The 27482-nt window shown below is 53.6% G+C and overlaps 1 protein-coding gene across 1 annotated transcript in view; it reads left to right on the top strand.

Moving 5' to 3' along the window:
- AHRR (aryl hydrocarbon receptor repressor) overlaps window positions 1-23529 on the top strand; it is a 74855-nt gene extending 51326 nt beyond the window's left edge. The window contains exons 4-10 of the mRNA XM_045808054.2: window positions 187-276; window positions 6785-6914; window positions 11490-11623; window positions 14908-15107; window positions 18597-18658; window positions 18819-18957; window positions 19784-23529. Of these exons, the coding sequence (XP_045664010.2) occupies window positions 187-276; window positions 6785-6914; window positions 11490-11623; window positions 14908-15107; window positions 18597-18658; window positions 18819-18957; window positions 19784-20843 (1815 nt within the window). The 3' untranslated portion in view covers window positions 20844-23529. The remainder of the gene's footprint in view (window positions 1-186; window positions 277-6784; window positions 6915-11489; window positions 11624-14907; window positions 15108-18596; window positions 18659-18818; window positions 18958-19783) is intronic.
- Window positions 23530-27482: the final 3953 nt, after the last annotated feature.

Here is a 27482-nt window from a genome sequence, read left to right as displayed (position 1 = left end):
TGCTAACTTGGGACCTGTTGCAAAATAGTCATAAATGAATTAAAAGTGAGTGTTTCTGGAGGTTATGAATACAGACTACAAAATGAGAAATGGTTGACAATGCAGTAAAAACAATGCTTGCACTTTCTCATTGTGAGGGTTTTGAGAATGTCTGCTGGAGCCAATTCGAGTTCTTGTCTCTTCTAGTCTCTCGATGGCTTCGCCCTGGTCGTGAGTGCGGAAGGCATGATATTTTATGCTTCAGCAACAATCGTGGACTATCTGGGCTTCCACCAGGTAAACACAGCCCTTCGACCTGCTCTGCAGTGGGTCCCACTGTCTTGCACGTGCTTACTGTCTTCCAGCCTTACACGTCTGCAAAATCAGGCTTTTCTTATCACAGAGCTTTTATCAGGTAAGGATTTTCATACCCCAGCTTTGTCTAGGGCTTGGGGTTATACAAGAGATATGACATTGTCCAGGGTGTCACAAGCTTACGGGGCAGTGAATTTTGCTGGCTGTGCCTCCACCATGCATCTCACATTCAGGTGAGGGGCTGGTGAGCACCAAGGCGCCTCTCCTTACTGTAGCATCACTGTCTGGAACCCCAGATTTGGGGCACATGCAGGAAATACCGTGTTCTGGAAATGCCCTTATTGATTCACAGATGATTCATTTGGTCCGTTACCCCAGGCCTGCCCAGGCTGGATGATGCTAGACATTGGGGCAGGGCTCTGGGGTTGAGACCCATCAAACACTGGGATCCTCCTCCAAGAAAAGGTGCAATAAGACCCCCACCCATGGCCCAGGGAGGGCAAAGGAAAAGAAGTTGCTCATGAGAAATCCAAAGCTTGAGCTTGAGGTCCAAATCCAAATTCACACTCTTGCATAGTGCAGGCCCCCAAGTCCAGAGCTGGTGGTGGACAAATGAGATCGTGGGGCCCCAGGGAAACATAAATGTGACCCTTCAGCAGCAGGGCCACAGCCATTCCCATAAAAATATGCCCCCCGAAGAGGGGTTCACCATGTAAAATTATGAACACACTCCATTCAACATACAAATAGGCGGATAAGAGAAAGAACAAAATAGAACTTTGGAAAATGAGGCATACAGTGTCTGTCAGTCAGGATCCAGTTTGGAGGCAGAAACTGGGAAGTGATTTGAATAGCTTAATATAAAGAATTGATGCAAGTTTAGTATAAAGAATCATTAACTAGGAACACAGGAACACAGGGGATGGAGGGTCTACAGAGCCCGCAGGAGGCTTGGCGCTCCAGCAAGGAGCACATTCTGGAGACACCTCATTGTTGAGGGTGAGGCCATGCCCCTGGGTGATGGAGAGGTCACGGAGGTGCCCCAGGCCAGGGCTAGCCAGCGGGAAACTGCCCACTGGGACGCTGACCAGACTCTTGGGGAGGCTACCCATGGCGGGCAGTCCTGGGCTGGGTGTGGCTGACACTCGAGGGGCCCTCCTATGGTGCCGGGAGTACCTTTGCCAGCAGAGGGGAAATGTGTGCAGGATCCAGGATCAGAGCCAAGTGATGAATGAAGCTGAGAGGCAGTACGTGGAGTTAATAACAAAAATCTCACTGGATGGGTGGAAGAGCCAGGGGGTACCCAGAAGCAAAGGGTTGTGGAAGCCAAGATCAGAGAATGTGGGTCCCTGACACATGTGAAAATTCAAGTTGACCTAAGGCCCCTGAAGCTGATTGGAGCATTTGATCTAATTTCCATGAAAACTGTCACTTTGATTCATTTCCAAAACTGAAGTGGCTGCCACGGTACAGATGATTCTGCGAAGCAATTCCTCTTACACCCACCTCTACATTTGCTTTCTTACCACCTGAACCCAGGGCGGAATGGTTGACACACCCCACCCTGATCAGGCCTCTTCCCTGCCACTGGCTCTTCCACAAGACAGCCCTTGGCGACAGCCGACCACGTGGCCTGGGTCAGCCCCTGCAGCGCATGGAGGTGTGGCCCCGGCAAGGACCCCACAGATGGGGCCAGCGAGTGGCTAGTAGATGAAGTGTGGTGGGCGTGACCACCAAGAGGCACTCCCAGGGCTGCCCCGTCAGACCAGGGGGTGGAGCCTCAGCTCTGCTCTCTCTCAGCCTCCTTTTCCTCCTCCGCGTACAGAGCACCGGACGGAGCATTAGCCGCCCGATGACACTCAGGGGGAAGGGTCCCCACCACCAGCCCTGCCGCAGGGGAGGCTGCCTGTTGGCTGCTCCTGGCAGTGGGTGACGGGAGGGCTCCATCACTGTGTCCTTGTGTCCATCTCCACCTCCTGAAGACAGTGGGGCAGGTGTCAGGAGATGTGAAGTGGTTGGGAATGCATCACCCACCCCAGATAGGTGAGCACCTGGAGCGCTGGCGGCCTGAGGCCCTTCCTCCCCACTTTAGCTTTCTGCACGTGCTCTCAGGGTTGCCGAGTTTGCACAGCTCCCTGGCAGTAGGGCCCCCTCGTGCAGCACGGAGCTCAGGGGCCCCCTGATGTCCGGCGCCAGGCTGTGGACACGATGTGATTCCAGCCCCCAAATGATGAAGCCTTTGTTTTTGTCTCCTTGATTGCATGTGCAGGGTCTAAATCTAGGAAAACATGGTCTGGTCTGCCTTTTCCATGCTCAGAATTCCCTTCAGCTCCTACCACTGTCTGCTGAATTGCCCTGTGAATTCTCCAGACACACCCAGAGCCGCCTGCCTCCAGCCATAATCCGGAGGTGGCTTTGGTGATAGATGCAAGTGTCCTGAGGAGCAGCTCTGGTCCAAGGTCTGAACGTACTCCCTGGATTCTCTGTTTTATTAGAGCTTGGTTATTTTCCACCAAGTGTTAGATGTAAAATAAAGTTTTACCTTTTATTATAAGGAAATTGTTTCCAAATGCCATTAAATCAGGCACTGCCTCTATGCAAAATATTTCAGGAAAATATTAGAACAGCTTTGTGCTGTTGTGAACTTCTTGTGCAAAATACTTAACAAAACTCGGGAAACATTTTAGTGTGTTCAGGTTCAGGAGTCTTTGTGATGAACAAGGAGGTTCTAGATGTATATTTTGTTGCCGTTGGCGTTTATTGATTCAGGAGGTGGTCCATTCTCTCAAAGGCCGGCAGTTGGGGGAAAGCTGTCCCCATGTGAACCAGGGTGAGGGCACTGGGGCAGTTAGGAGTCCTACAGGCTAGGGAACAGATGTGTACACAATTTGCACAGAAAGTAAGGATGACAACTGCTGGAATGGGGTTTGTAAGAATTGGTAATGATTTTATTCTTAACTCCATAAATGATGGTTTAGAGCTAAAATAAAGGCTGGCTTTACTTGATTAAAGCTGTGTTTGTTTTTCCACTATTTGTTTTTTGCCCCACTATTTGAACAATTACTATATTACTCTCTCCACTCCTTGTCACATTTCCCCACTGTTTATTTTTCTTGACCTTGCTTTGTAGGGAGCAGACTCTGGGAGATTAAGGGAGACTAAGGGCAGTCAGACATGCCACACTAATTATTACACCTTTACTCGCCCAACCTAGGAAGTATTCATGTTTGATATGTCTTCAAATTTGTCTGAGTCAGAAATATCTTTTCCAGTTTTATTATGACCCCCCCGAGTTGGTATGTCTCCTGTTTTTGTTAAGCCACAGACCCCCATCTTGCATGTTAATTGCACACATCCCTTCCATTAATTAACTAAGGTGTGGAGAAACATGAACAGAGCATCCAGGGACACCCACCTCCTGGGATTCTACAAAAGTGTAGGGTCGCCTACTAAAGCTCACAAGAGAATAACTGAACGACAGTGCCTGTTTATTAACTCACCATGGGAACTATGACTGCCCAGTGCTTAGAGGTCAGCATGGTCTTTTCCTTTCATCAAAACTATAGAGGGGAAAATGCCATCCATCTACAGCAGGATAGAAGAACCCTGAATTCCCAGTAATGAGTCAATCAAGTGGTATGCAGTACCTCACACAGAAAATAGAAAACATTATTTATAGAATTTAAAGAAGAACCAAACAGAAAGATATGCCATATTCGTGAACTGGAGGGCTCCAATGATCATTATAAAGATGTCAGATCATGTTATAGAGGTAATGACATACAAACTGAGCAGCTTTTCTAGGTGGAAATGAACAAGGTTTTGGGAATTCAGAGAGCTGTGACTATCCAGGACCATCCAGAGAGGGCAAGGGGGCAAGAGTGCTGATTACTGGGGACTTACCTGCTGGACACAAGACTTTCTGTAAAGCCAGTTGCTGGGGCAGCGTGGGATTGGCACACAGGTTGATGAACAGACTCACAGGACGGGACTGGAAGCTCAGGGCAGACACGTATGCATGGGTATGGAATTTATAACAAAGGGGGCACTGCCCGGTGGTGGGGAAATGGTGGTCTCGTCAACAAATGGAGTTGGATGAACCGGATCCATGTGGAAAAGAAACAAATCCTGTAAATATCCAGTAAATATCAGGTGATGGCAGAAGTTTCTAGAAGCTTCAGGACCAAGTTAGGAAATTGGTGAGGAATGATGAGGGCAAGACCCCACCCATGAGGAAAGACTGATGAGTCGGCTGCGTTAGCTCCACTAAGAGAGCAGGAAGGCAGGCCAAGGAGTGATGATGTTGGCTGTGGAGCCGTACCAGTAGGGGACCCATGTCCAGAGCAGATGAAGAACAGAAAAATCAGCAAGATAGCTCAATGGAACTGGGAGAAGGACAAAGAAAAGACAACAGACACACACCCACATGACATGTGGCACACACACACATTTGCACCTGAAGACCAATAAATATGTGAGAAAATGCACGGTTTCATTGGGCTTTATGACATGCAGGTTAAACCCACAGTGAGAAACGGTGACACATGCACCACAGCGGCTCAGTTAAAGAAGGCTGGGAATGTTACATGTCAGCCAGAGTGTACAGCGCCTGGACTGGCATCGCCGCTGCAGTGGCGTACTTGTGCACTCACTCTGGAAGGTTGCTTGGTGCCGTCTACTAACAATGGCCCTTGGCCACTGCGGACCCAGGAATCCCACCCCCAGGTGTGCACCCAGCAGAGATGCACTCAGACACAGCAGAGGAGTGTGGAAGAGGCCAAGTGGATTAATCAGGTGGAAACACTCACCATATGGGCACGAGACACTGCTGCCACACACACGGCATAGGTGCACGTTACAACTGTGATGTTGAGCAAGAGGACAGACATCAAAAACAGCATTCCATTTACAAACATAACCAGCCCACAGCACGAGTAGTCTGCACCATGCCCCCCCCCCCCCGGGGAGGTTGGAGGGAAGGGGAATCTGAGAAGCTTTTGTGTCCTGTTTCCTGATCTGAGTGTTGGTTACACTGAGAACTCACTCATCCAACTGTATGCTTTTGATGTGGTACTTTTCAGCCTCTATGTTATACTGAATCACAGAAGTTTATTAACAAAGTATCCCTGTGGGAAGGACACTCATGATCATAGGGTTGCCAGGTGAGGTAGGAGCTGGCAGGTGAGTGGGGAGTCACCAGGTCTTGAGCTTGAGTGGTGTCCACTTTAACCATGAGTTGGTCTCTGCCTGTTGGCCCCAAGTTCACATCCAGAGCCTCTGACCTTGGACGACAACGACCAAGGACAACAAGCATTCTGACCTCTCTGCGACCACTTCTTTCTCTGATAACATAGTCTGTTTGGACTAAGAAATGCACAGATGATTGTAGTACAGCTTTCAAGTTATGATCATGTTCCTTTTACCTTCCTGCAGTTGTATCTTGTTTGACATTTGGGGTCCCAATGAACCCTAGACACGGAGTTATGGGCTAGAGTATAGCCCCTTGAAAAGATGGTGGGTCTCATCCAGTCTGGGTGAGTTTACTAGTTACTTTCTTTAAAAGTAACCTAATTTCTGGTCTTGATTCTTCAGGAACTTTCCCTCCATCTAATTATCATAATGATCCTGTTGGGAAATGACACACACTTAGAAATGGCCCATTCCGAAGAGATCACCCAGGGCACCTGGCAGGTTATTCAGGTGTTGACGGGACAGGGTCTCACTGTGGATAATGGGCGACCTGCTTCAGTTAAGGGAAGGTAAGGGGGAGATGTGCACCGCCCTCTGAGAACACTTCTGCTGACAATCGCAATAGTCATGTTCCTCGGAAACCAGTCTTTGTAGCCCCAAGTTGTGGCCTCTGCACCCTGAACTGCAGCTTCCCGTGTAGACCTGGTCCTTTTGTGGGTCGACCTCTGTGTTCAGGGCTCAGGTAGGTGGGAGGACAAAGGACCAGAGAGAGGGTGGGACACCAGCATGTCCTTGTGGCATCATAGAAGGAAGCAGCAGCCAGGCCTGGAAGTGCTGGGATGAAGGAAATCACTGGCCAGGAGGCCTGGCCAGGCCCTCATCTGCTCTGATGGTTCCCAGCTCACCTGGCAGCTCCTGTCTCACCTTATGACTCTGTTCTCACCCGGCAGTTCCCACCTCACTTCTCAAGGATGCTTTCCTAATAAACTTTTGTGATAGGATGAAAAGTGCCCACATCATAAACACACAGCTTGATGAGCTCTCTGAGTCCTGGAGAAAAGTGGGTATCCTGGACCCAGAAGGTATTTGGTCTCTGAGCCTCCTGCTCTGTCCCCCCCAGAGCACTGCCTGGGTGAGTGAAAGGCTGGGGACGGGGGGCCTTGCATGAGTCAGATGCCAAACTCTTGCCTTTCCCATGAGACATCTTCTCGGCTGAGTGAGACAGTTTTTGCAGTTATTAATCACTGGAATAAAAAGCATGCAGATTCACTTAGTTTAAAACAATGTTGCAATGTTGCAGACCGATGTGATGCACCAAAACATTTACGACTACATCCACGTGGACGACCGCCAGGACTTCTGCCGGCAGCTCCACTGGGCCATGGACCCTCCCCAGGTGGTGTTTGGGCAGCCCCTGCACTCAGAGACAGGTGGGTCTTTGGGTCTTCCATGGGCCTAAACAAGACTTGGAGCAGTTCGTGTAAACATGAGGATGTGTCCTGAGAAATTACCATCATGCTTTCTCATCTTCCTTTGCTTCACATTGCATGCAGTGCCCGACGTTTCTCTCCTTCAGAGACCCCCTCCCCCACACCCCTCCTGTCTCCAGGGGCCCCCACTCAGCTCTCTGGCTCCTGAATGCATGTGTATCTCTGACTTGGCTGGAGCATGAGACCACCTCACAAGAAACTACAGTACTTGTCTCTCATTTTGCAAACTCCCCCTCAAAATGCACATCTTCCAGGAAATTCCTTTGGCCCATATTAGATTTACCTGAGAAAAGGCCTAAAGATTATTGTCTGTTCAGAGACCTTGCCCCTTGTGGGCAAGCCCCCCTGCAAAGTGTTTCCTCCAGGTCTATGGCCCCTGCCCCATTGCAACACATGCGGCAAGCATCCGTCTCCGAGAGGTAGTGGAGCAGACAGGAGACAGAGGGGAGGGGATGGTGTCCACTGGGGGCTCCCTGCTCTTCTACACACTTCCCCCGAAGTTGTAAACAATTCAAGAAAAGCTTCTACCACAATCTCAGGCAACAGCATGATTAACCTCACAGAGTTGAGTGAAAAAGAAAACCCCAGGTAGCAATATGCAATATCATTTTATAAAGGCCAAAACAAAACTAGACAACTGATCCATAGTCATTCATGCAGTTATACTGAAATAGTATTTTTAAGGGCAAAGGCTATGTGTGAGAAGGGCTGAGGGTGTGTGAGTTGAGGTGTATGTGTGAGGCGAACTGTGTGTGTGGTGGTGGTGTATTCATGTGTGTGTGAGAGCCAGGCTATGTAGAGATGTGTATATGAGTTAGGGTGTGTGTAGTGGGGTGTGTGCATGTGAGGTGGGCTGTGTGTGTGTGGTGTGTGGTAGTGTGAGGTGGGCTCTGTGCGGTAGAGTGTGTGTGGTGGGGTGTGAGTTGGGATGTGTGTGTGCATATGGTGGGGTGTGTGTCAGTTTGGAGGTGTGTGTGGTATGTGTGAGTCAGGGTGTGTGTGAGTTGGGCTGTGTGGGGGAGGGTGTGAGGTGGACTGTGTGTGTAGGTTGGGGTCTGTGAGCTGGGATGTGTGTGGTGGAGTGTTTATGTGTGTGTGTGTGTGTGTGTGTGTGTGTGTGTGTGTGTGAGAGGCAGACTATGTAGAGATGTGTGTATGAGTTGGGGTGTGTGTGTGAGGTGGGCTGTGTGAGTTGGGCTCTGTGAGCTGGGGTGTGTGTGGTGGGGTGTGTGTGTGTGCGTGGTAGAGTGTGCGTGAGGTGGAGTGTGCGAGGTGGGCTGTGTGTGTGTGGTGGTGTGTTTGTGTGTGACGCAGGTTATGTAGAGATGTGTGTATGAAGGGTGTGTGTGTGTGTGTGTGAAGTGGGCTGTGTGAGTTGGGCTCTGTGAGCTGGGGTGTGTGTGGTGGGATGTGGTGTGTGCGTGGTAGAGTGTGCGTGAGGTGTGTGTGCGAGGTGGGCTGTGTGTGTGTGGTGGTGTGTTTGTGTGTGACGCAGGTTATGTAGAGATGTGTGTATGAAGGGTGTGTGTGTGTGTGTGTGTGTGAAGTGGGCTGTGTGAGGTGGGCTCTGTGAGCTGGGGTGTGTGTGGTGGGGTGTGGGTGTGTGTGTGGTAGAGTGTGCGTGAGGTGGAGTGTGCGAGGTGGGCTGTGTGTGTGTGGTGGTGTGTTTGTGTGTGACGCAGGTTATGTAGAGATGTGTGTATGAAGGGTGTGTGTGTGTGTGAAGTGGGCTGTGTGAGGTGGGCTCTGTGAGCTGGGGTGTGTGTGGTGGGGTGTGGGTGTGTGTGTGGTAGAGTGTGCGTGAGGTGGAGTGTGTGAGGTGGGCTGTGTGTGTGTGGTGGTGTGTTTGTGTGTGACGCAGGTTATGTAGAGATGTGTGTATGAAGGGTGTGTGTGTGTGTGAAGTGGGCTGTGTGAGGTGGGCTCTGTGAGGTGGGGTGTGTGTGGTGGGGTGTGGTGTGTGCGTGGTAGAGTGTGCGTGAGGTGGAGTGTGCGAGGTGGGCTGTGTGTGTGTGGTGGTGTGTTTGTGTGTGACGCAGGTTATGTAGAGATTGTGTATGAGGGGTGTGTGTGTGTGTGTGTGAAGTGGGCTGTGTGAGGTGGGCTCTGTGAGCTGGGGTGTGTGTGGTGGGGTGTGGTGTGTGCGTGGTAGAGTGTGCGTGAGGTGGAGTGTGCGAGGTGGGCTGTGTGTGTGTGGTGGTGTGTTTGTGTGTGACGCAGGTTATGTAGAGATGTGTGTATGAAGAGTGTGTGTGTGTGTGTGAAGTGGGCTGTGTGAGGTGGGCTCTGTGAGCTGGGGTGTGTGTGGTGGGGTGTGGGTGTGTGTGTGGTAGAGTGTGCGTGAGGTGGAGTGTGCGAGGTGGGCTGTGTGTGTGTGGTGGTGTGTTTGTGTGTGACGCAGGTTATGTAGAGATGTGTGTATGAAGGGTGTGTGTGTGTGTGAAGTGGGCTGTGTGAGGTGGGCTCTGTGAGCTGGGGTGTGTGTGGTGGGGTGTGGGTGTGTGTGTGGTAGAGTGTGCGTGAGGTGGAGTGTGCGAGGTGGGCTGTGTGTGTGTGGTGGTGTGTTTGTGTGTGACGCAGGTTATGTAGAGATGTGTGTATGAAGGGTGTGTGTGTGTGCGAAGTGGGCTGTGTGAGGTGGGCTCTGTGAGGTGGGGTGTGTGTGGTGGGGTGTGGTGTGTGCGTGGTAGAGTGTGCGTGAGGTGGAGTGTGCGAGGTGGGCTGTGTGTGCGTGGTAGAGTGTGCGTGAGGTGTGTGTGCGAGGTGGGCTGTGTGTGTGTGGTGGTGTGTTTGTGTGTGACGCAGGTTATGTAGAGATGTGTGTATGAAGGGTGTGTGTGTGTGTGTGTGAAGTGGGCTGTGTGAGTTGGGCTCTGTGAGCTGGGGTGTGTGTGGTGGGGTGTGGTGTGTGCGTGGTAGAGTGTGCGTGAGGTGTGTGTGCGAGGTGGGCTGTGTGTGTGTGGTGGTGTGTTTGTGTGTGACGCAGGTTATGTAGAGATGTGTGTATGAAGGGTGTGTGTGTGTGTGCGAAGTGGGCTGTGTGAGGTGGGCTCTGTGAGGTGGGGTGTGTGTGGTGGGGTGTGGTGTGTGCGTGGTAGAGTGTGCGTGAGGTGGAGTGTGCGAGGTGGGCTGTGTGTGCGTGGTAGAGTGTGCGTGAGGTGTGTGTGCGAGGTGGGCTGTGTGTGTGTGGTGGTGTGTTTGTGTGTGACGCAGGTTATGTAGAGATGTGTGTATGAAGGGTGTGTGTGTGTGTGTGTGAAGTGGGCTGTGTGAGTTGGGCTCTGTGAGCTGGGGTGTGTGTGGTGGGGTGTGGTGTGTGCGTGGTAGAGTGTGCGTGAGGTGTGTGTGCGAGGTGGGCTGTGTGTGTGTGGTGGTGTGTTTGTGTGTGACGCAGGTTATGTAGAGATGTGTGTATGAAGGGTGTGTGTGTGTGAAGTGGGCTGTGTGAGGTGGGCTCTGTGAGCTGGGGTGTGTGTGGTGGGGTGTGGTGTGTGCGTGGTAGAGTGTGCGTGAGGTGTGTGTGCGAGGTGGGCTGTGTGTGTGTGGTGGTGTGTTTGTGTGTGACGCAGGTTATGTAGAGATGTGTGTATGAAGGGTGTGTGTGTGTGTGTGTGAAGTGGGCTGTGTGAGTTGGGCTCTGTGAGCTGGGGTGTGTGTGGTGGGGTGTGGTGTGTGCGTGGTAGAGTGTGCGTGAGGTGTGTGTGCGAGGTGGGCTGTGTGTGTGTGGTGGTGTGTTTGTGTGTGACGCAGGTTATGTAGAGATGTGTGTATGAAGGGTGTGTGTGTGTGTGTGTGAAGTGGGCTGTGTGAGGTGGGCTCTGTGAGCTGGGGTGTGTGTGGTGGGGTGTGGTGTGTGCGTGGTAGAGTGTGCGTGAGGTGGAGTGTGCGAGGTGAGCTGTGTGTGTGTGGTGGTGTGTTTGTGTGTGACGCCGGTTATGTAGAGATGTGTGTATGAAGGGTGTGTGTGTGTGTGTGTGAAGTGGGCTGTGTGAGGTGGGCTCTGTGAGCTGGGGTGTGTGTGGTGGGGTGTGGTGTGTGCGTGGTAGAGTGTGCGTGAGGTGTGTGTGCGAGGTGGGCTGTGTGTGTGTGGTGGTGTGTTTGTGTGTGACGCAGGTTATGTAGAGATGTGTGTATGAAGGGTGTGTGTGTGTGAAGTGGGCTGTGTGAGGTGGGCTCTGTGAGCTGGGGTGTGTGTGGTGGGGTGTGGTGTGTGCGTGGTAGAGTGTGCGTGAGGTGTGTGTGCGAGGTGGGCTGTGGGGGGGTGGCAGCGCGGGTGGGTCGCAGGGTGGTGGTGTGGGGAGGCCCGCCTGTGACCCCGTGTGGCCGTGTGCACGCGCGTGTGACTGTGTGCACACCTGTGTGCCCGTGCGCGCGCGTGACCCCGTGTGGCCGCGGACGCGGCAGGCCGGCGGGCGGGGGGGGGCGCTCAGCCCCAAGCGCACGCCCGAGCCCTCAGAGCACACTCACCGCCTGTCTCTCCGCCGCGCCCCCGCGCCGGTGCCGTCGCGGCCGCAGAGGACGCCGTCCTGGGGAGGCTGCTGCGCGCGCAGGAGGGAGGCGCGGGCTCGCCCACGGACTTCTCGGCCTTCCTGACGCGCTGCTTCGTGTGCCGCGTGCGCTGCCTGCTGGACAGCACCTCGGGCTTTCTGGTGAGTGCGCGCCCCCTGGCGGCAGAGGCGCCCCTCGCGCGGAGGGGGCAGGCGGGGGCGGAGCCGCGCGTGAAGGTCTGCGCTCGGTTCCACCGGCTTAGTTGCACCCCCGCGTAAGACTCCTTCAGACACGTTGGCCCCGCGAAGCCCGCGGCCTGGCGTGCGCTTCCGCTTCTGCGCAGGCTGTTGGTTTTAACCTCTTGTCTTGCAAGCAGACACTTGGGATTTCCATCTCCCATCCTCTTCCGGCCCCCGGGGAGGGGGGCGGACCCCAGCCCACCTAGACCTCCGCGGGCCTCGCGTCCCTGGAGGGTGGGGGAGGGGGTCCTCTCTGCGGAGCTCCCGCTGCGCCCCCCACGTGCCGCCGTCCGCAGAACAACACCATGACCTCTGACCCCAGGACCCCCAGGCCTTTCGCCATGGGGGGGGCCCTCAGGATGTGCGCACTCCTCCGCAGCCCCACCTGGACTGTGGGCCCTCAGGAGTTTTTCCCTCACCTTGACCTTGGGGTCCTGCTGGGGGTCCCCAGGAGGGTTGCACCCTCAGTGTTCGGCAGGGCTGGGCCGGGCTGGGTATTTCCAGTAGGTGCTCAGCTTGTGTTGGAGGAAAGGTGAGCAGAGGACAGTGGGCATTCCTCTGGATTGTCTTCCAAATGGCTCTGAAAACAGGGAGCCCTGGAGAAGCCCCCACAGACCAGTGTGAGCCTGAAGCGGCCCTCACCTGTCAACACCAGCTCTTGGGTATCCCGCCTTCTGGCTTGTCCCATCTCATGCGAGCTTCTCTCCATTTTCTTGATTCATGTTGGCCTTTTCCAGCCCAGGGCCTGCTGTGTGCAGCACCACGCAGACCACAAGCCCCAGAGCTTCCTTACTGCTCTTTGAGTGGCTTTCAGGAAATGCACACCCAAGCCATTCCACATCCAAGTCATCTGAGGGTCCTGGGCTGAGCAGCAGCCTCTGGAGGTCAGAGCACCGCCGACTGCATAGCCCCATCACAGGCCGGGCTCACTGCACAGAGGCCTCATCCGCCCACCAAGGGGGTGGGGGGGGGAGTACTTTCCATGAACTCTCTCCTGTTGGCTGGTCTTTTTTTTTTTTTTTAATAAATACATTGCTCATATGTAATATATATCCAATCATTTCAGAAGAGCAGAGAACGAAATACAAAAATGTCCTTCCTTTGCACACCCAGACCCCTTTCCAGATATCAGCACCCCAATACTATCCTTCCTGAAGCTCTCCTCACCCTGCCTCCCCAACTTTCTGTTCTACCCTGACCAGTGTGAGTGGGCTGAGCTTGTGCTGGTCTTGTGGACTCTCCCCAGGACCCCCTCTGCCTCCATGTATGCTTCTCTTTGAGCCTCACCTGGTTGAGCCCTCTCCAAGCTGGAGGTCCCCAGGCAGAGATGCTGCACTTCCAGAGTTCCATGTCACCACTCACGCCATCCAACCCTCCAGGTTGCTCTACATTTGCCCAGAGTGATGGCAGCTTAGGAAATCACTCCAGGCTGCCTCTCGGTGGTCATGTGTCATTTATGGCAATATTTTGGCCTTAGCCATCTGGCAGTACAATGGCAGCTTCCTGTTCCCGGGATTTATTCTCTTGATCCAAGGGGACAGTGAAGAAGGTCGCTGGTGGGAATGTCTCTAGAACTAGCTCTGAAGACCCAGGAAAGGCTCAGCCCTACAGCAGAGGCATCCCACACTGCGTATTTCTGCAGGCCTTTCCATGCCCACCAGGACCTTCACAAGAGAAGCAGCTTCTAATTTGCACTGTGGTCCCGATCTGCTGCCACCATGCATACAATGATTACTCATCTTTTATTTAGATGATTGGTTGACCATAAAGCTTTTATTCTGATAACATTTTGTTCTAAATTTTGTGGAAACTAATATAGTTACTATTTATTGGCTTATAAGGAACGTCCACTTTTTAAAATTGGATAACCAATTCCTGCTAAATTGGAAATTCTTATTTCCAGATGACATAAAATTGGAGGGATTTTACCATACAATCAAGCAGAAACTAAAATATAGGTTACAATGAAACTAAAAATCAGTGCACTTCATAGAGGAAACAAGCAAAAGAAATTTGTCTGAAAATATTCGATTATATTAATCTATGAAATTTGTTACTGCACACACTGGAAGGGGCTCAGGCATTCACAAGGAATGCACTCAGAACAGGCAAGTGGGCATGACTTACAGCTCTTCCTGGCATTCCCCTGTGACTCTATGCAAGCCACCCTCTTTCCACAGTCAGGTCAAAGTGGCACTACTGCCCAGACTGGCTCAGGCCACCCATGAGAGCCCATTGTTACATCAGGAATTTAGAGGTCTGGTTGACATTTAGGTGGTAGCTTGAAATCAGCCATGATGAGAATATTTCCACTGAAGAAATTGGCAAAAATTACAAATCGGGTCTTTTATCTCTGGAGAGCTGGATGTTGAACACGTCCCAGCACAGAGCTGCCTCGAATTCTCCACACCCAGCACGTGACTGGCAAGCAGTAGGTGTTTTGCAAATGTTTGTTCATTCAGTACCTCCATATAAAAAATGGGGAGATGGAAGGATGGATGAGGGTAAATGGATGGATGGATGAGGGACTGGGTGGAGGGGTGGATGAGGGGATGGAGGTTGGATGGGTAAGGAGAGAGAAGGCCACATTGTGGGGTCATTCTTTCATCAAGGGCAGGAATACCCCGAAAGCACTTAGTAATTTAGATCAGCTTTTCTACTGTAGAAAGATCTCTTATTTTCTTTTATCACAAACTTCTAAATTATTTGTTGTCTGTAACTCACACCATATACTCTAGATAAAACCAAGGTGTCCCCGAGCTTTATCATCATGAGTGAAGGAATGACAAATTCTGAAATGGAGAGTTACAGCTGGAACAGCCCTCCGAGATTTTCTGATCCGGCAAATCCTGTCTGGGGTGGCTGATGGCTCTGCCATGGGCCAGGACAGCTCACGTCCATGCACAGTAGCCCCTGTGTGAGGCTCCCACACCTGCACACCCATGATGCCCACACGAGTGCATGCTTATCAGCTAAAGGGCATTACTGAGACTGCAGAGAAACTGTGCCTCGCTCTGAAGGCCCTGGGACGGTCCACATCCCCAGGAGGCCAAACATGGAAGACTTATTGGTTTGTGTTTCCTTAGTGACTCAGGATAAGATTCTTCTCCACGTTCCTCTTCCTGAGAATGTGGGTTCTGCATTCTTGGATGGTGTCGCTAATTCACTTTGTGGACACTCATTCATTTCTGTCTTTAAAACACCAGACGATGCAGTTTCAAGGAAAACTAAAATTCCTGTTTGGACAGAAGAGGAAAACGCCATCGGGGATAGTCCTGCCCCCTCGGCTCTCACTGTTCTGCATCGTGGTGCCTGTCCTCCTACCTTCCGTGGCGGAGATGAAAATGAAGAGTGCGTTTTTGAGGGTGAAGCACAGGGTGGACGTCTCAGCCTCGATGGATGCAAAGTGAGTGAGAGTCCCCTTAGAAAGCAGCCACACTTAACTGCTGCTGGTGGGTAAAACGGGTGCCTCCACACTTAGTATTCTCTGTCTGTTCTTTCTTCATTTCCAGCAAGCAATAACACGACAAGGTTGGTGTTTTTAAAGCTAGTACATTATGTAGGAAACAATGCTTAGAGAACAGAAAGGCTTTCAAACTAATGTTTCTGAACGGTGCTACTACGTCCTGCCTGCATCACAGTGTCCCTAAACCCCTCAGTTACAGTCTCAAAGCAGGTGCCCTGAGCCCTGGTCATCAGGACGTGGGAGGCTGGGGGCCTCAGACTTCTTTCCTCTGCGCTGGCCCTCCCTCCACACACAGGGCTCAGCATGGGGACCGGATGCAGGAGACAGAAGTGCCCGGGCAGTGGGGACATGGCACAGCTGCCCCTTCTGCACACTCCAGACTTTTCTCAGCTTTTCAATGGTAGAAAACACTTTGTTTCAAGTTTTCTAGCGATTCATGTCTATGCTTTGTGGAACAGATTAAGTCTGTGTTGCATGGATCAGTGTCCTGGGAGTAATTCAAAATGTGCTTCTGGGAGTGCCTGGGTGGCTCAGGTGGTTAAGTGTCTGACTCCTGATTTCAACTCAGGTCATGATCTCAGAGTCGTGAGATCGAGCTCCCTGTTGGGCTCTGTGCTGGGTGTGGAGCCTACTCAAGATTCTCTCTCTCCCTCTCCCTCTGCCGCTCCTCCCTCCCCCGTGCACGCTCTCTCTCTAAAAAAAATGTGCATCTGTGAACTGCGTTTTCCACACCACGTGAGTGAGACCAAGGGGTGGGGCAGGATAGCTCACATCTGACTGTACCAGCTACTGGTACAACATGTCAAAGACCTCTGAGTGCCCGACCACTTCTTTACCCCTCAGTGACAGTCCCTAGAGTGGGGCTCAGCCAAGCCAGCCGCTCACCGGCTGCAGGGGGGCCTCATCCAGCACCCATCAGGGCTCAGAACAAAGCCCTTGGAGTAGGGCTGTGCTCTCAGGTTGATTTAAATCCAACCAGTATAGCTTTACAGCTGCACTAACGATGTCCCCTCTGCCAGGGCCACAGTGCACTCACCCCAGGAGGGAGTCTTTCTCAGCACCCTCCTCGCCAGCATGTTATCACTGTGTGTTTGCACCCTGCCTTTGACACCACGCATGGTGACCCGTCCAGGGAGCTCGAAGACACAGCATCTCCTCCTCTGGGAAGCCCCTGTCCCCCCTCCTGCCTCCCACCAACAAGGAAAGGCTTGGCCTCCGATGCTGCCCCATTAATACCAGGTTGGGCCCTTTCAGGAGGCAGGTGCACAGCCCACCCCTTCTCACCTCCCTTACCAAAGAATGTCTGGCTTCACAGCTCCTGGTGCATCCTCAGGGAAGGTCCTGGCCCCGTAAACCACTGCCTGATGGTGAGGGGTCTGAGCATAGAACACAGGGACTGGTCTGAGCTCCTCAGCTCTTAGGTCCATGATGGCAGATGAGATTTAGTTCTGGGATTCAGCAGCACATTTGCACGAAAATCTGACGCATGTGCTTCCCTCCCTCTGCCTGTCATGTTCAGTGTCGAGAGCGTACCTCTGTACCCACGTCCACATCATCACTGGAAACATCACTTCCACCAGGAGTCCCTTCTTAGCTCTGAGTCCTGCCTCTGCTTACACATCTGCTGATGTCCGGCCACGTGCCTCCCCCACAACTGGGCCCATCTAGAGGGAGCCCTAGGGCCCTGTGGCCCCGTCTGGGGGATTCCTGCTCACCCCCCCTATGTGGCCCTGGGATGGGAGGGAGTGCCCAGGAGGCTTCTCTTTCCTGCCCCAGGGCCACCTTTGTGACTCTCCCTTTGGTGGGTGTGAGTGTCCCTCCCTCCCCATGTCCACCATTCACCTTTGGCTTATTCAAGCCGACCTTTAGGATGAGAAAATCTGATGCATCTGCCGTGGCAAGAGGGCTCCCATTCCAGGCTCTCACGTCTGGCCCCGTAGCATGGTCTGCCTCGGTCTGCAGCTGGTGAGAGCAGGGGCTGGGGTGGCTGCCAGGGACAGAGCCCCCCTTGAGCCCCGACACGTGCCAGCATGCTGAGATAGCTGTTTACTGGAGCATTTATAAATAACTCTATGTGCCCCTTATTTTTGAAGATATAACATGTCCTGAGCATGAGGGAGGAAAAACAGAATACCCAAGGGCAAAGCCTATAGAAACAGGCGAGGGAGCAAGCTGACCCTTGAAGCACGGAAGCAGAGGGTGTCCCCCCTGCTGGTCTCCACACCTGCCTTCTCACCCCCCTCCGCCCCCAGGCCAGACCCGCACTCTGCAGCACCCCCACCTTCACATACCGTCCCCAGAGTTTTCTGATTTCAGCCTGTTTTTGTCTTGATTATCATACCTGAAACTCACAGGCAGTGTCCTCTTTTCCATATGTTTTTCCACCCTGAAATCAAGGAAGAGGGGAACCATAGCCTCTCCTGGCTTTTCACTCAGGTGGGGGTGCAAGGCGGGCTCCGGCTGCCCCCTGGCGCCTGAGCGGGGAAGTGCCGGCTGGCGGCGCAGGAGCCACGCTCACCTGGGGGAGGCAGGTGTGGCTCAGCAGGTCACCCAGCGCTCCTGTGCTCGCTCGGAGGAAGGCCGCCTCCCCGAGGGCTTATAGAGCTTGCACACAGAAGGACAGTTCAATCAGTACTAGAGATCGTATCATACAGAATACCGTCAAAACCTGAAAAGGGAAGGACAGAGGCTCCCACCCAACATTTTAAGAGAGAAGCAAACAACGTCTCCACTTCCTCGGTTTTTCAGAATTCCTACCTGCTTCCCCGTTTCTACTCCCACATCTTCACTCCCCCGTCTCCATTCCCCATCCCTGTTCCCCCATCTCTGGTCTTTACGGATATGACCAGAGGATGGGGAGGGACCCGCATGCACTATAGGGAGCTCTGACCCTGAGGCCTGTTGGCCTGGATTTCAGCCCCAACACTGACATCGGCTAGAGAGGTGGCCTCGCTGAAGTCCCTTAAGCCTTGTTTTTTTTCTTTTGAAAATAATGGAATAGTATCTATGAGGGTGAGTTTGCTTAGAATTTGAGATTATGAGCTCTGTGATATCTGTGTATGTGTGTGCTTGCTGCCCTATGAAAGATGGTTTACTACTCACTAATTAAGGGCTCTTGGTGAGTTTATGAAATGTAACTACTGGAAATCACAAAAATTGTATTTTCATTGTGGTCATCCAGAAAAAAACAAAAGCACAGCTTATGTGTATGTTTACTTTCTGAAGCAAATTCATTAGCCCTTTATTGGCTTGACAAGTGACGTAAATTGGAGTTTTTAACAAATCTGTAGCTGAGGAAAGACTTACAGTTTGTACGGAATTAGAAAGTGTCTTCTCTCCTCGACATGACAGTGACATCAGCACGGTGTCAGTTCCTACCAGCAGCACAGACCCGCCTACGTGTGTTTTCCTATTATCTGTTCTTCACAGAGCAAGAGTGGCCGTGAGTCAGTGCGATCCAGAATTCCGTGGGAAACCCAGTTACTTCGCAGGTACTTTCACAGATTCCCTGTCTCGTGTGTTTTAAAAGAGTGAAATGTGCTGTGTCCCTCTGGAGGCTCTCCCTGTCCCAGCGCTGCGGTGAATGCCTACAAAACCCGGGCTGGAGGGTGTGGGCATCCGTGCTGAGCACCCCTCTCTAAATCCTGACAGGGAGGAACAACGGAGAAAACATTCCAGTGCTCAGGACACAAGCGGACACGGGACGCTGGGCCCGGGTTCCAGCCAGGGCCCCATGCCTGTGCCTCAGAAATGGCCCCGACCTCATTTCTGACCCTGAAGGGGCCCCAGGGTAAGTGGTGCTGTGGCCCAGCTGGGCCTTAAGGAGGAAGAGAGCCACCAGCTGCTGGTCTGGTGGGCTTGACCATGACAGGTGAACCTCACTCTTAGGGGAACATGCATGCACACATGGAGCATGCCCAAACACGCTTCCCACCCCGGGAGTTGTCCTTCCACGTCTGGCCTGTGGCCGAGGCTGCCAGGCCCCTCCACCTGAAGCCTGGACCTTGGGTGGCCACCCTGTCCTCTGTCCTCACCTGTGCTCAGAAACCCTCTCCACTTCCTCTTCCCACGGGCCCCCACTGCCGGCCCCCGCCCTGACCGGCTCGTCCTCTCTTGGAGGACCGGCGTAGCTGCGTGGCAGGGCTCCACCTCACCCTCCTGGGCACTGTCTCCCCGTCCGCTCACGTGTTGTGGGCGCAGTGGCGTGTCCAGTGACAGGGCCTGGCTCATAGAAACTGCGGAGAGGGCATCTGTCTGCCTCTGCGTCTGGGTGGGTGTGTCTGACCCTTGGCACATGGCATAGGCCTCGTGGAGATACCTCCCTGGGGAAGGGTGGGTGGCACACGCCACTCCCTGCACCCCCACCACACGCCTGGGCCTGCAGAGCCCTGCGTGGGCGTCCAGCAGTCCGCGGCAGGATCGGGTGCTGGCTCCAGGGTCGTAGGGCTGCTGGGGGCGTCCAAAACGGAGGTGTAGCGGGTATAACAGCAGGAGTGCACAGCAGCCCTTACAGGTTCAGCCAGTTATCATTTACCGCCTTGACTTAGAGACCCCACCCAAGCGGGTCAGAGGGTCACTACCCCCGCTCTGTCTGATGGGCCATCTCCTCTCTGCAGGGACAGGGGAGGAGAAGAGCACGGCAGGGTGCCCGGCGTCTCCTCAGCAGCCAGGGGGCGGAGGGAAATACATGCACACAGTTGCTGCTTCGAGGCACCCGGACCCGTGAAGCACCTGAGCTGGATGACGGGGCGACACGGCCAGGACGGGGGCAGCAAGCTGAAGCTGGAGCCCGGCAGGAGTGACCCGTTCTCCATGCATGCTGTGTCCCTTGGCTCCTGCGCGCCCTGCCCAGGCGTTCAGGGTGCCGTCAACACCAGTGGGGTAACTGCTTTCAGGAATCCCCCCAGCTGTCACCCAGGAAGCAATTCTCCCAGCGCCTATGCCAGCCGCACCAGCAGAGCTTTGCGGGACAGCGATCAGGGCCAGGCGCACCCTCCACCCAGCTGCCCCTTCCCCCGGGGGAGCCTGGACAGTGGGCTCCCTCAGCCCAGAGGGCAACGTCTCACAGCGGCGGGCTATTCCATCGAGGACACCAAGTTTCGAGGTGGGCCAGTGCCCTCGGGAGCTCCGTGCAACCCCATCTTGTCACTTGATGTGCCCATCAAGATGGAGAGTGACTCTGGGTCTGAGGATGCCACAGATGGCTACTCCCTATCCCCGCGCCAGGCGTGGCTGGGAGCCAGCGGTATGGCCAAGAGACAGCTGGTCACTTTCCCTACCAGGATGCACCTGAAAACAGAGCCGGAAGCCAAGCACCACCTGTATGCTCCGCACCTGGAGCACAGCTTGTTGGAGGCTCACCCGAGCGTCAGGGCTCCACTCAGACCTGGCAGGGAGCTGGCCCCCTTCCACCCCGCGCACTGTGCCTGCCTGGAGCGTGGGCATGGCCTTCCTGAGCCAGATCCTCCCCACCACTTCTGTGCACAGGGTCACCAGCCCCCCACACTGGGCTGTGACTGCCGAGCTCCGGGGACTGCGCCCATCGTCAAACGGGAGCCCCTGGACTCCCCGCCATGGGCCAGTCACAGCCAGGGCGGGGTGCCCGGAATGTTCCCCAAAAGTGCCGTGGCAACGCTGATGCCTCCTAAAGCCCCCGAGTGTGCTTTCCTGCCATAAAGTGGGGGTGTTTCTAAAAGCTAGTCCCTGTCCACGCTCAGACTCACCACTCAGCTGGGACAGCACGTGCAGCATCGGAGCCGTTCCTAAGGGGCGCTCTGCAGAGACGCGAGTTCAGTCCCGTTGGGGTGGGCAGCGTGTGCAATAGCATATTCTGTATTTTGTAAAGTGTTGCGCAAGTTCTTCAATGCAAAGTGGTCTTAAGTCTGCTCAAGTATGACAGTATTGCTCTTTGAAGGGTTAAAATTTTTCAGAAAGTGGCCAGAGTGAGAAGCGTCGGCCCAGCAGGGCACACCCCACCTTCTGAGAGGCAGTGGGCTCCTGGCCGCCTGCCAGTCGTGCAGCCGTTTTCCAGGGGTCCCTACGCCCACTTCCCAGCTCACGTGCACCGTGAGAGCGGGCTGATGCCTCTGTGGAGTGGACTGCAGACAGCAGCCACACCCTGGGTATAAATTAGGGATATAATTCCCTTGAGCCACAGGTGACCAGGCCCCCATTCATGGAAGGAATCTGGAAGGTTCCAGGCAAAAGAGGCTGTTTGTGCTGGGCCCTGCCCTCACCACTATGTGCAGCTTGCACTCCTCGACCCCACGGTGGAGTTTGAGGCCATGCCCAGAGTGGAGATGGACAGGATAATGTCCCGTTCCTCCTGGAAGTCTGTCTGGCATTTTTAAGGGGTTTCTGAAGGTGATTCATGCTAATCTTCTCCCATACATGGTGAACCTCGAGTTCACCGAGTCTGGGTTTGGAAGCAGAGAGAAGGACAAAATGTAGAGAAAAGAGGTACATAGTCAAGTTGTCTGTGGAGGCTGTGTATTGGTTTTCAAATGAGAATTCCAATCACCAGCTAAGAAAAAATTATTAGAGAAAAGATGGACAGGAAATGTTTTCTAGAAAAACTGTGAAGGTCACGCACTCTGACCGTAGGAGACCTGGATGCGAAGGCTTGACTCAGAAAGTGGAAGTCTCCCACAGTCACCACCAGAGATGGGCCCCTTTGCCTGTGCTGGTGCGGCTGGTGCGGGGTGTGCTGTCAGGGTGTGAAGGCCACCACCAAGCCCACCTGTACCGTGGTGGACACACTCCCGCCTCTCAGGGACAAGGGCATTATCCCTAACGTCCCCTCCACCCAGGAGTCTCGGGAGGTGGCAGGAGCCCCCGGGCAAGGACTTGCTGCTGTAGATTCTGCTCTTCGGCGTGGGGCCTTTCTCTCTGTCATCTGTGGCTTTGGGATGTCAGTTTTCAGCTGAGTCCATGCACCTTGTCAGAACTTGGGGCTCAGCTGGCAGGACCGGGGCTTCTGGACACTTGGGCACACCCTTGGGTGCCCCTGCACAGGTTGCCAGCTTTGTGGAAGGGTCCCCCTTGTGGGATGGCAGGAGCTGAAGGCCTCCTCCTGGCACTGGCAGAGAAGGTCACCCACTGGAGCCCAGGGTTGGGAGCGGTCAACGCGTGGCTGCCGGGGGCCGGCCCAGAAGCCTCTCCTCCACTCACCTCACTAGGCCTTGCAAAAGGTGACATTGGTGCTGAACTGTTCCCAGAGTCTCCCCCATCTGTTATGTTGGTGACACAACCACCTGGGGACACCTTGTGGGGCCCTCTGGCTGGCCCTGGGCCCTCCTCACATGGTTCTCATGCTGAGCACGGCACCTCTGCTCCCCGAGACACGGGGTGGAATCTCGGAAGCCTCCTCCTCCTGTCCTGGTCAAACCCGGCACGCAGGTCCTGGCCCTCTCTCACATGTGACCGTGCACCTCCCTGGGGTCCCCATCTGGGAGGGCACTGACCCTCTCACTTCATCCGTGGAGAGGCCGCACACTGGGCCCAGGCTGGCTGCAGGATCGTGTCCTGAGATGCACTGGGGCTCCCCCAAGAGTGATGCCTGCCCTTCCCCACCTCAGGGCGCAGCAGACAGGCAGTATCGCACACATGTGACGTGCACCCTGGAAAACACAGGACTGGAAAGATGGAATTCAGACATCATTGCGTGTTTGCACGCTGAAGCCAGGCCGCAATGTGACCGAAGAAGAGCTCCAGACAAGAGCCTCAGGTGAGAAGGCTTTCCGAAGCACACAGTCGCCGCTGCCCACCGGGGCCATGGCGCCCGTGCCGCTCCCTCCCCGCAGGCAGATGCCCGTTCCTCATCCTCTCCCTGCGGACAGGTCCCGCTTCGCTGACAGAGAATGCGACACCTGGAAGTCGGCTCTGTGGGTCTTGTGATCTGGACACACTCCTCATTCCCTGGGCCCCGTGAACACGCCGGGTCAACACCAGCAAAACGTCCTTAAGTCAGCACATGCCCCTCCTAAAACCGATTGTGTAGGACGATGACGGAATGTAGAAGGTGCAGATGGGGTTGCTTCTGCTTTAAACTGTCATTGTCAGTACTAACTGCAGGCTTACAGTTTTCTGTTGTCTCGTAGCTTTTGCTTATATAGCTAAAAAAACATTAAGACCAAATATAATGTGGGAATGGACACAAGGAGATGAACACAAGTAAAATTTTATATTTTTACAGCTTCTACTGGAGGAAAAAAGTTTTCGATATCTAGACCGACTCATTGAATTTTTAAAAATGGATATATTATAATGAAACTTTGAATACTGTTTTCTCAGTGCCTTTAGAAAGAGCCTTCAAATATATTTCTGATACTGTGGTTTGTATTAAATATGCAATATTGATATAAAATAAATCACATGTTAAATAATGTTTACCGTAAACAGAAATGTCTGCTTGGTTTTCCAGATGAAGTAAGTGTATTTCCTTTAGTGCGTGTTGGTTGGTTTACATTCTAAGACAGTCCCTTACTACTGGATAGAAGGCAAAAATAAAAGTGAAAATAAACACGCTGGCGCCAAAAGTTGCTTGGAGGAGGGAGGAGACTGAGTACTGGCCATGTGCTTGTGGGGTACTTCCTCCCTCCACCCGCCAGTCCCTCTCCTGCCCATCGTTGAGGGTTGGGGGACCCTCCCAGGTGCCACTAGGATACCCAGACTTGCCCTGTCCTGTAGGGGACGGACCCTGGTCCCCGTGAGTGCACGCGCGCGTGTGTGTGTGCAGGATACCCAGACTTGCCCTGTCCTATAGGGACAGACCCTGGTCCCCGTGAGTGCACGCGTGTGTGAGTGTGCAGGATACCCAGACTTGCCCTGTCCTATAGGGACAGACCCTGCTCCCCGTGAGTACACGCGTGTGTGTGTGTGCAGGATACCCAGACTTGCCCTGTCCTATAGGGACAGACCCTGCTCCCCGTGAGTGCACGCGTGTGTGTGTGTGCAGGATACCCAGACTTGTCCTGTCCTGTAGGGGACGGACCCTGGTCCCCGTGAGTGCACGCGCGTGTGTGTGTGCAGGATACCCAGACTTGCCCTGTCCTATAGGGACAGACCCTGCTCCCCGTGAGTGCACGCGTGTGTGTGTGTGCAGGATACCCAGACTTGCCCTGTCCTATAGGGACGGACCCTGGTCCCCGTGAGTGCACACGCGCGTGTGTGCGTGCAGGATACCCAGACTTGCCCTGTCCTGTAGGGAACGGACCCTGGTCCCCGTGAGTGCACGCGTGTGTGTGCGTGCAGGATACCCAGACTTGCCCTGTCCTATAGGGACGGACCCTGGTCCCCGTGAGTGCACGCGCGTGTGTGTGTGTGCAGGATACCCAGACTTGCCCTGTCCTGTAGGGGACGGACCCTGGTCCCCGTGAGTGCACACGCGTGTGTGTGTGTGCAGGATACCCAGACTTGCCCTGTCCTATAGGGGACGGACCCTGGTCCCCGTGAGTGCACGCGTGTGTGTGTGTGCAGGATACCCAGACTTGTCCTGTCCTGTAGGGGACGGACCCTGGTCCCCGTGAGTGCACGCGTGTGTGTGTGTGTGTGTGCAGGATACCCAGACTTGTCCTGTCCTGTAGGGGACAGACCCTGGTCCCCGTGAGTGCACGCGCGTGTGTGCGTGCAGGATACCCAGACTTGCCCTGTCCTGTAGGGGACGGACCCTGGTCCCCGTGAGTGCACGCGCGTGTGTGCGTGCAGGATACCCAGACTTGCCCTGTCCTGTAGGGGACGGACCCTGGTCCCCGTGAGTGCACGCGCGTGTGTGTGTGCAGGATACCCAGACTTGCCCTGTCCTGTAGGGGACGGACCCTGGTCCCCGTGAGTGCACGCGCGTGTGTGTGTGTGCAGGATACCCAGACTTGTCCTGTCCTGTAGGGGACGGACCCTGGTCCCCGTGAGTGCACGCGCGTGTGTGCGTGCAGGATACCCAGACTTGCCCTGTCCTGTAGGGGACGGACCCTGGTCCCCGTGAGTGCACGCGCGTGTGTGTGTGCAGGATACCCAGACTTGCCCTGTCCTGTAGGGGACGGACCCTGGTCCCCGTGAGTGCACGCGCGTGTTTGTGTGTGCAGGTATGTGATCAGGGTGCCAGCATGGCCCAGGGAAGTGTGGTAAACTTCTCGTGAACTCACATGGAATGACGGGCAAGGGAGCGCGGTGGAGTCTCTTTTTCTCAGGGCACTGATCCCCTTTTCATGGCCTCACAGGGTAGGTTTCAGCCTATGAAGACTGGGGACATTCAGGCCACAGCAGCAGCCCGCAAGCCCCCACTGGTCTCACGCCTTCCAACACCTGGCCTTGTCAGGCGCGTGGTCTTGTCCACCTGGGGGTGAGATGGTCGTTCGTTGTTCTATGTGCATGTCCTCCTTCCTTCCATTGTCCCTCAGCACTGTTGTTGGGCCCCTGCTGAGTGCCAGGGCTGTGCTAGTGCTGGGGACACAGCAAGGAGAGAAAGACACAGAGCTTGTCGGTGCATGTGCACAGGGACACGTGAGCACAGAACCACCTAATTCTGTAGGGCACGTTAAGGGGACAGGCGCTACACAAACAGCCTGGGGGAGTGTAGCCCGGGGGAGGTGTGTGGGCAAGGCCACACTGAGAGTCACAGAACAGCAGCCTACAGGGCTGGGGGTGGCCTATGGGCTGCAGCCAGAGGCCAAGCAGAGGGTGGGGACAAGGTCCTGGAGGGCCTTCAGGTCACACGCAGGCCTGAGAGGGAGGAGATAGAGGGGTTCCATGGGGGAACAGCCCTGAGCTGCAGTCTGAAGGTCATGTGGGATGCAGGGCAGCAGGGGCCCTCAAGCCCCTCCCCCCGCCCCCACCTGGGCTCTAGCTTGGAGCCCTGCCCGCCCCCTTTCTGGTCTCTCCACACTTGTCTGCCCTCTGGTTGATTTGACCACGTTCTCTTTGTATCAGGATAGCAGCATCTCCTCAGTTCCGGATTCTCTGTGTCGGTGGCTTGTTTTTTCACTGAAAGATTTTTATGAAATATACAAGAGTTTAAAATTTTAGCATTGTAGTCTTTTTCTTTATGGCTTATGCATTTAGCATCTTAAAAAACGGACAGTGCCTTTGACATTAAGCCCACATTGTCTGATACTAACATTGCCTCCCTAGCGTTCTATGGCCCTGACCACCCTGTTCCTTTGTGTTTTGGATGTTTTTCTCATAACCATTTGCCTGTTTTAAAATCCATTTACTTGTGCTCTGATAGTTGATACATTTGAATGTATTTCTACATTCTGGGTACAACGTCCTTTGGTGTTTTTCTCCTGCCCTGTGTCCCTAATGGGATTGCCGCTCTTTTCTCTGTTCCTTCCCGTTTGTTTGGAAGTTACAATTCTGGTTCTATTCCTCATGTATATTTAACAAAGTCTAAGCTGGAGCTAATCAAGAGCTCTATTCTCCCAGAACAGACAAGGACCTCAGGGCTTTTAGAACTTGTGACTGCTCTTTACTCCTGCCAAGGTTGGGGGGCTTCTCTAGAAATATTCCTGGGGTTGCTTCTGTCAAAGGGCTTCAGTGAGAGCCGCTAGGCTGAGGAGGGGGTTAGACCCAAGTGAAGTGCTAGCTCCCAGCTCTGAGTTCTTGGGCGGGGGGCTGGACTTCCCTGACTCAGAGCCCAGGACCTGGGAGAAGCTGCTTTTGAGGGTTTTGTTGTTTGTTTTTTTTGGTCCACGCTTGCTCTGAGGATGTATCCTCTGAGCATCTGCTTCATGGAGGAGCCCCGACCCCACGCATGGGTGCGAAAGCCCGCCCTGGGCATTAGCCCCCTCCCATCCTCACCCATCCTTGCTCTAGGGTAGTTTTCCTTTATGCTTCCCTGAGCTTGCTTGGGCTCAAGAAAAGGGTGATTTAAAAGGGTGGTCGCTATTTTCATCCGATGTTTTATGGGAGGCTTTTAGTTATTTGGTCTGCCAAAAAGAGAAGTCAAAAAATTTTTAATCAAGTTTTGTTTTTTTTTTAGTTTTAAGGAGAAAAACAGTCCTTTAACAACCATCCCAATATTAACCATCCTGGCTCCTACCTCCTTAGGGAGTCCTATCTCTAAACACAAATGTCAATAGCACAAGACTCCACCCAGGTATGTTAAGTGTTGTTATATTTTGAATTAAGCCTAAAAGCTTTGATAATTTTGGCAAATTTTTTTTATTAATTTCAAAATACCTTTACAGTTATAATTTCAAACATAATTTCAACTTTTTGTTTACATTCTTCATTGCTCAACTTAGTCATATATTTTTGTAAGTTGCTAGGTACAGACGGAGTAACAAAGGCATTGGCGTCAGAGTCAGTATGCCCAAGTAC

Source organism: Ursus americanus, chromosome 15, assembly GCF_024610735.1.
Source record: "Ursus americanus isolate L20-20 chromosome 15, mUrsAme1.1.p, whole genome shotgun sequence".
NCBI classification, from domain to species: Eukaryota; Metazoa; Chordata; class Mammalia; order Carnivora; family Ursidae; genus Ursus; species Ursus americanus.
This window is presented reverse-complemented; position numbering and strand designations above follow the sequence as displayed.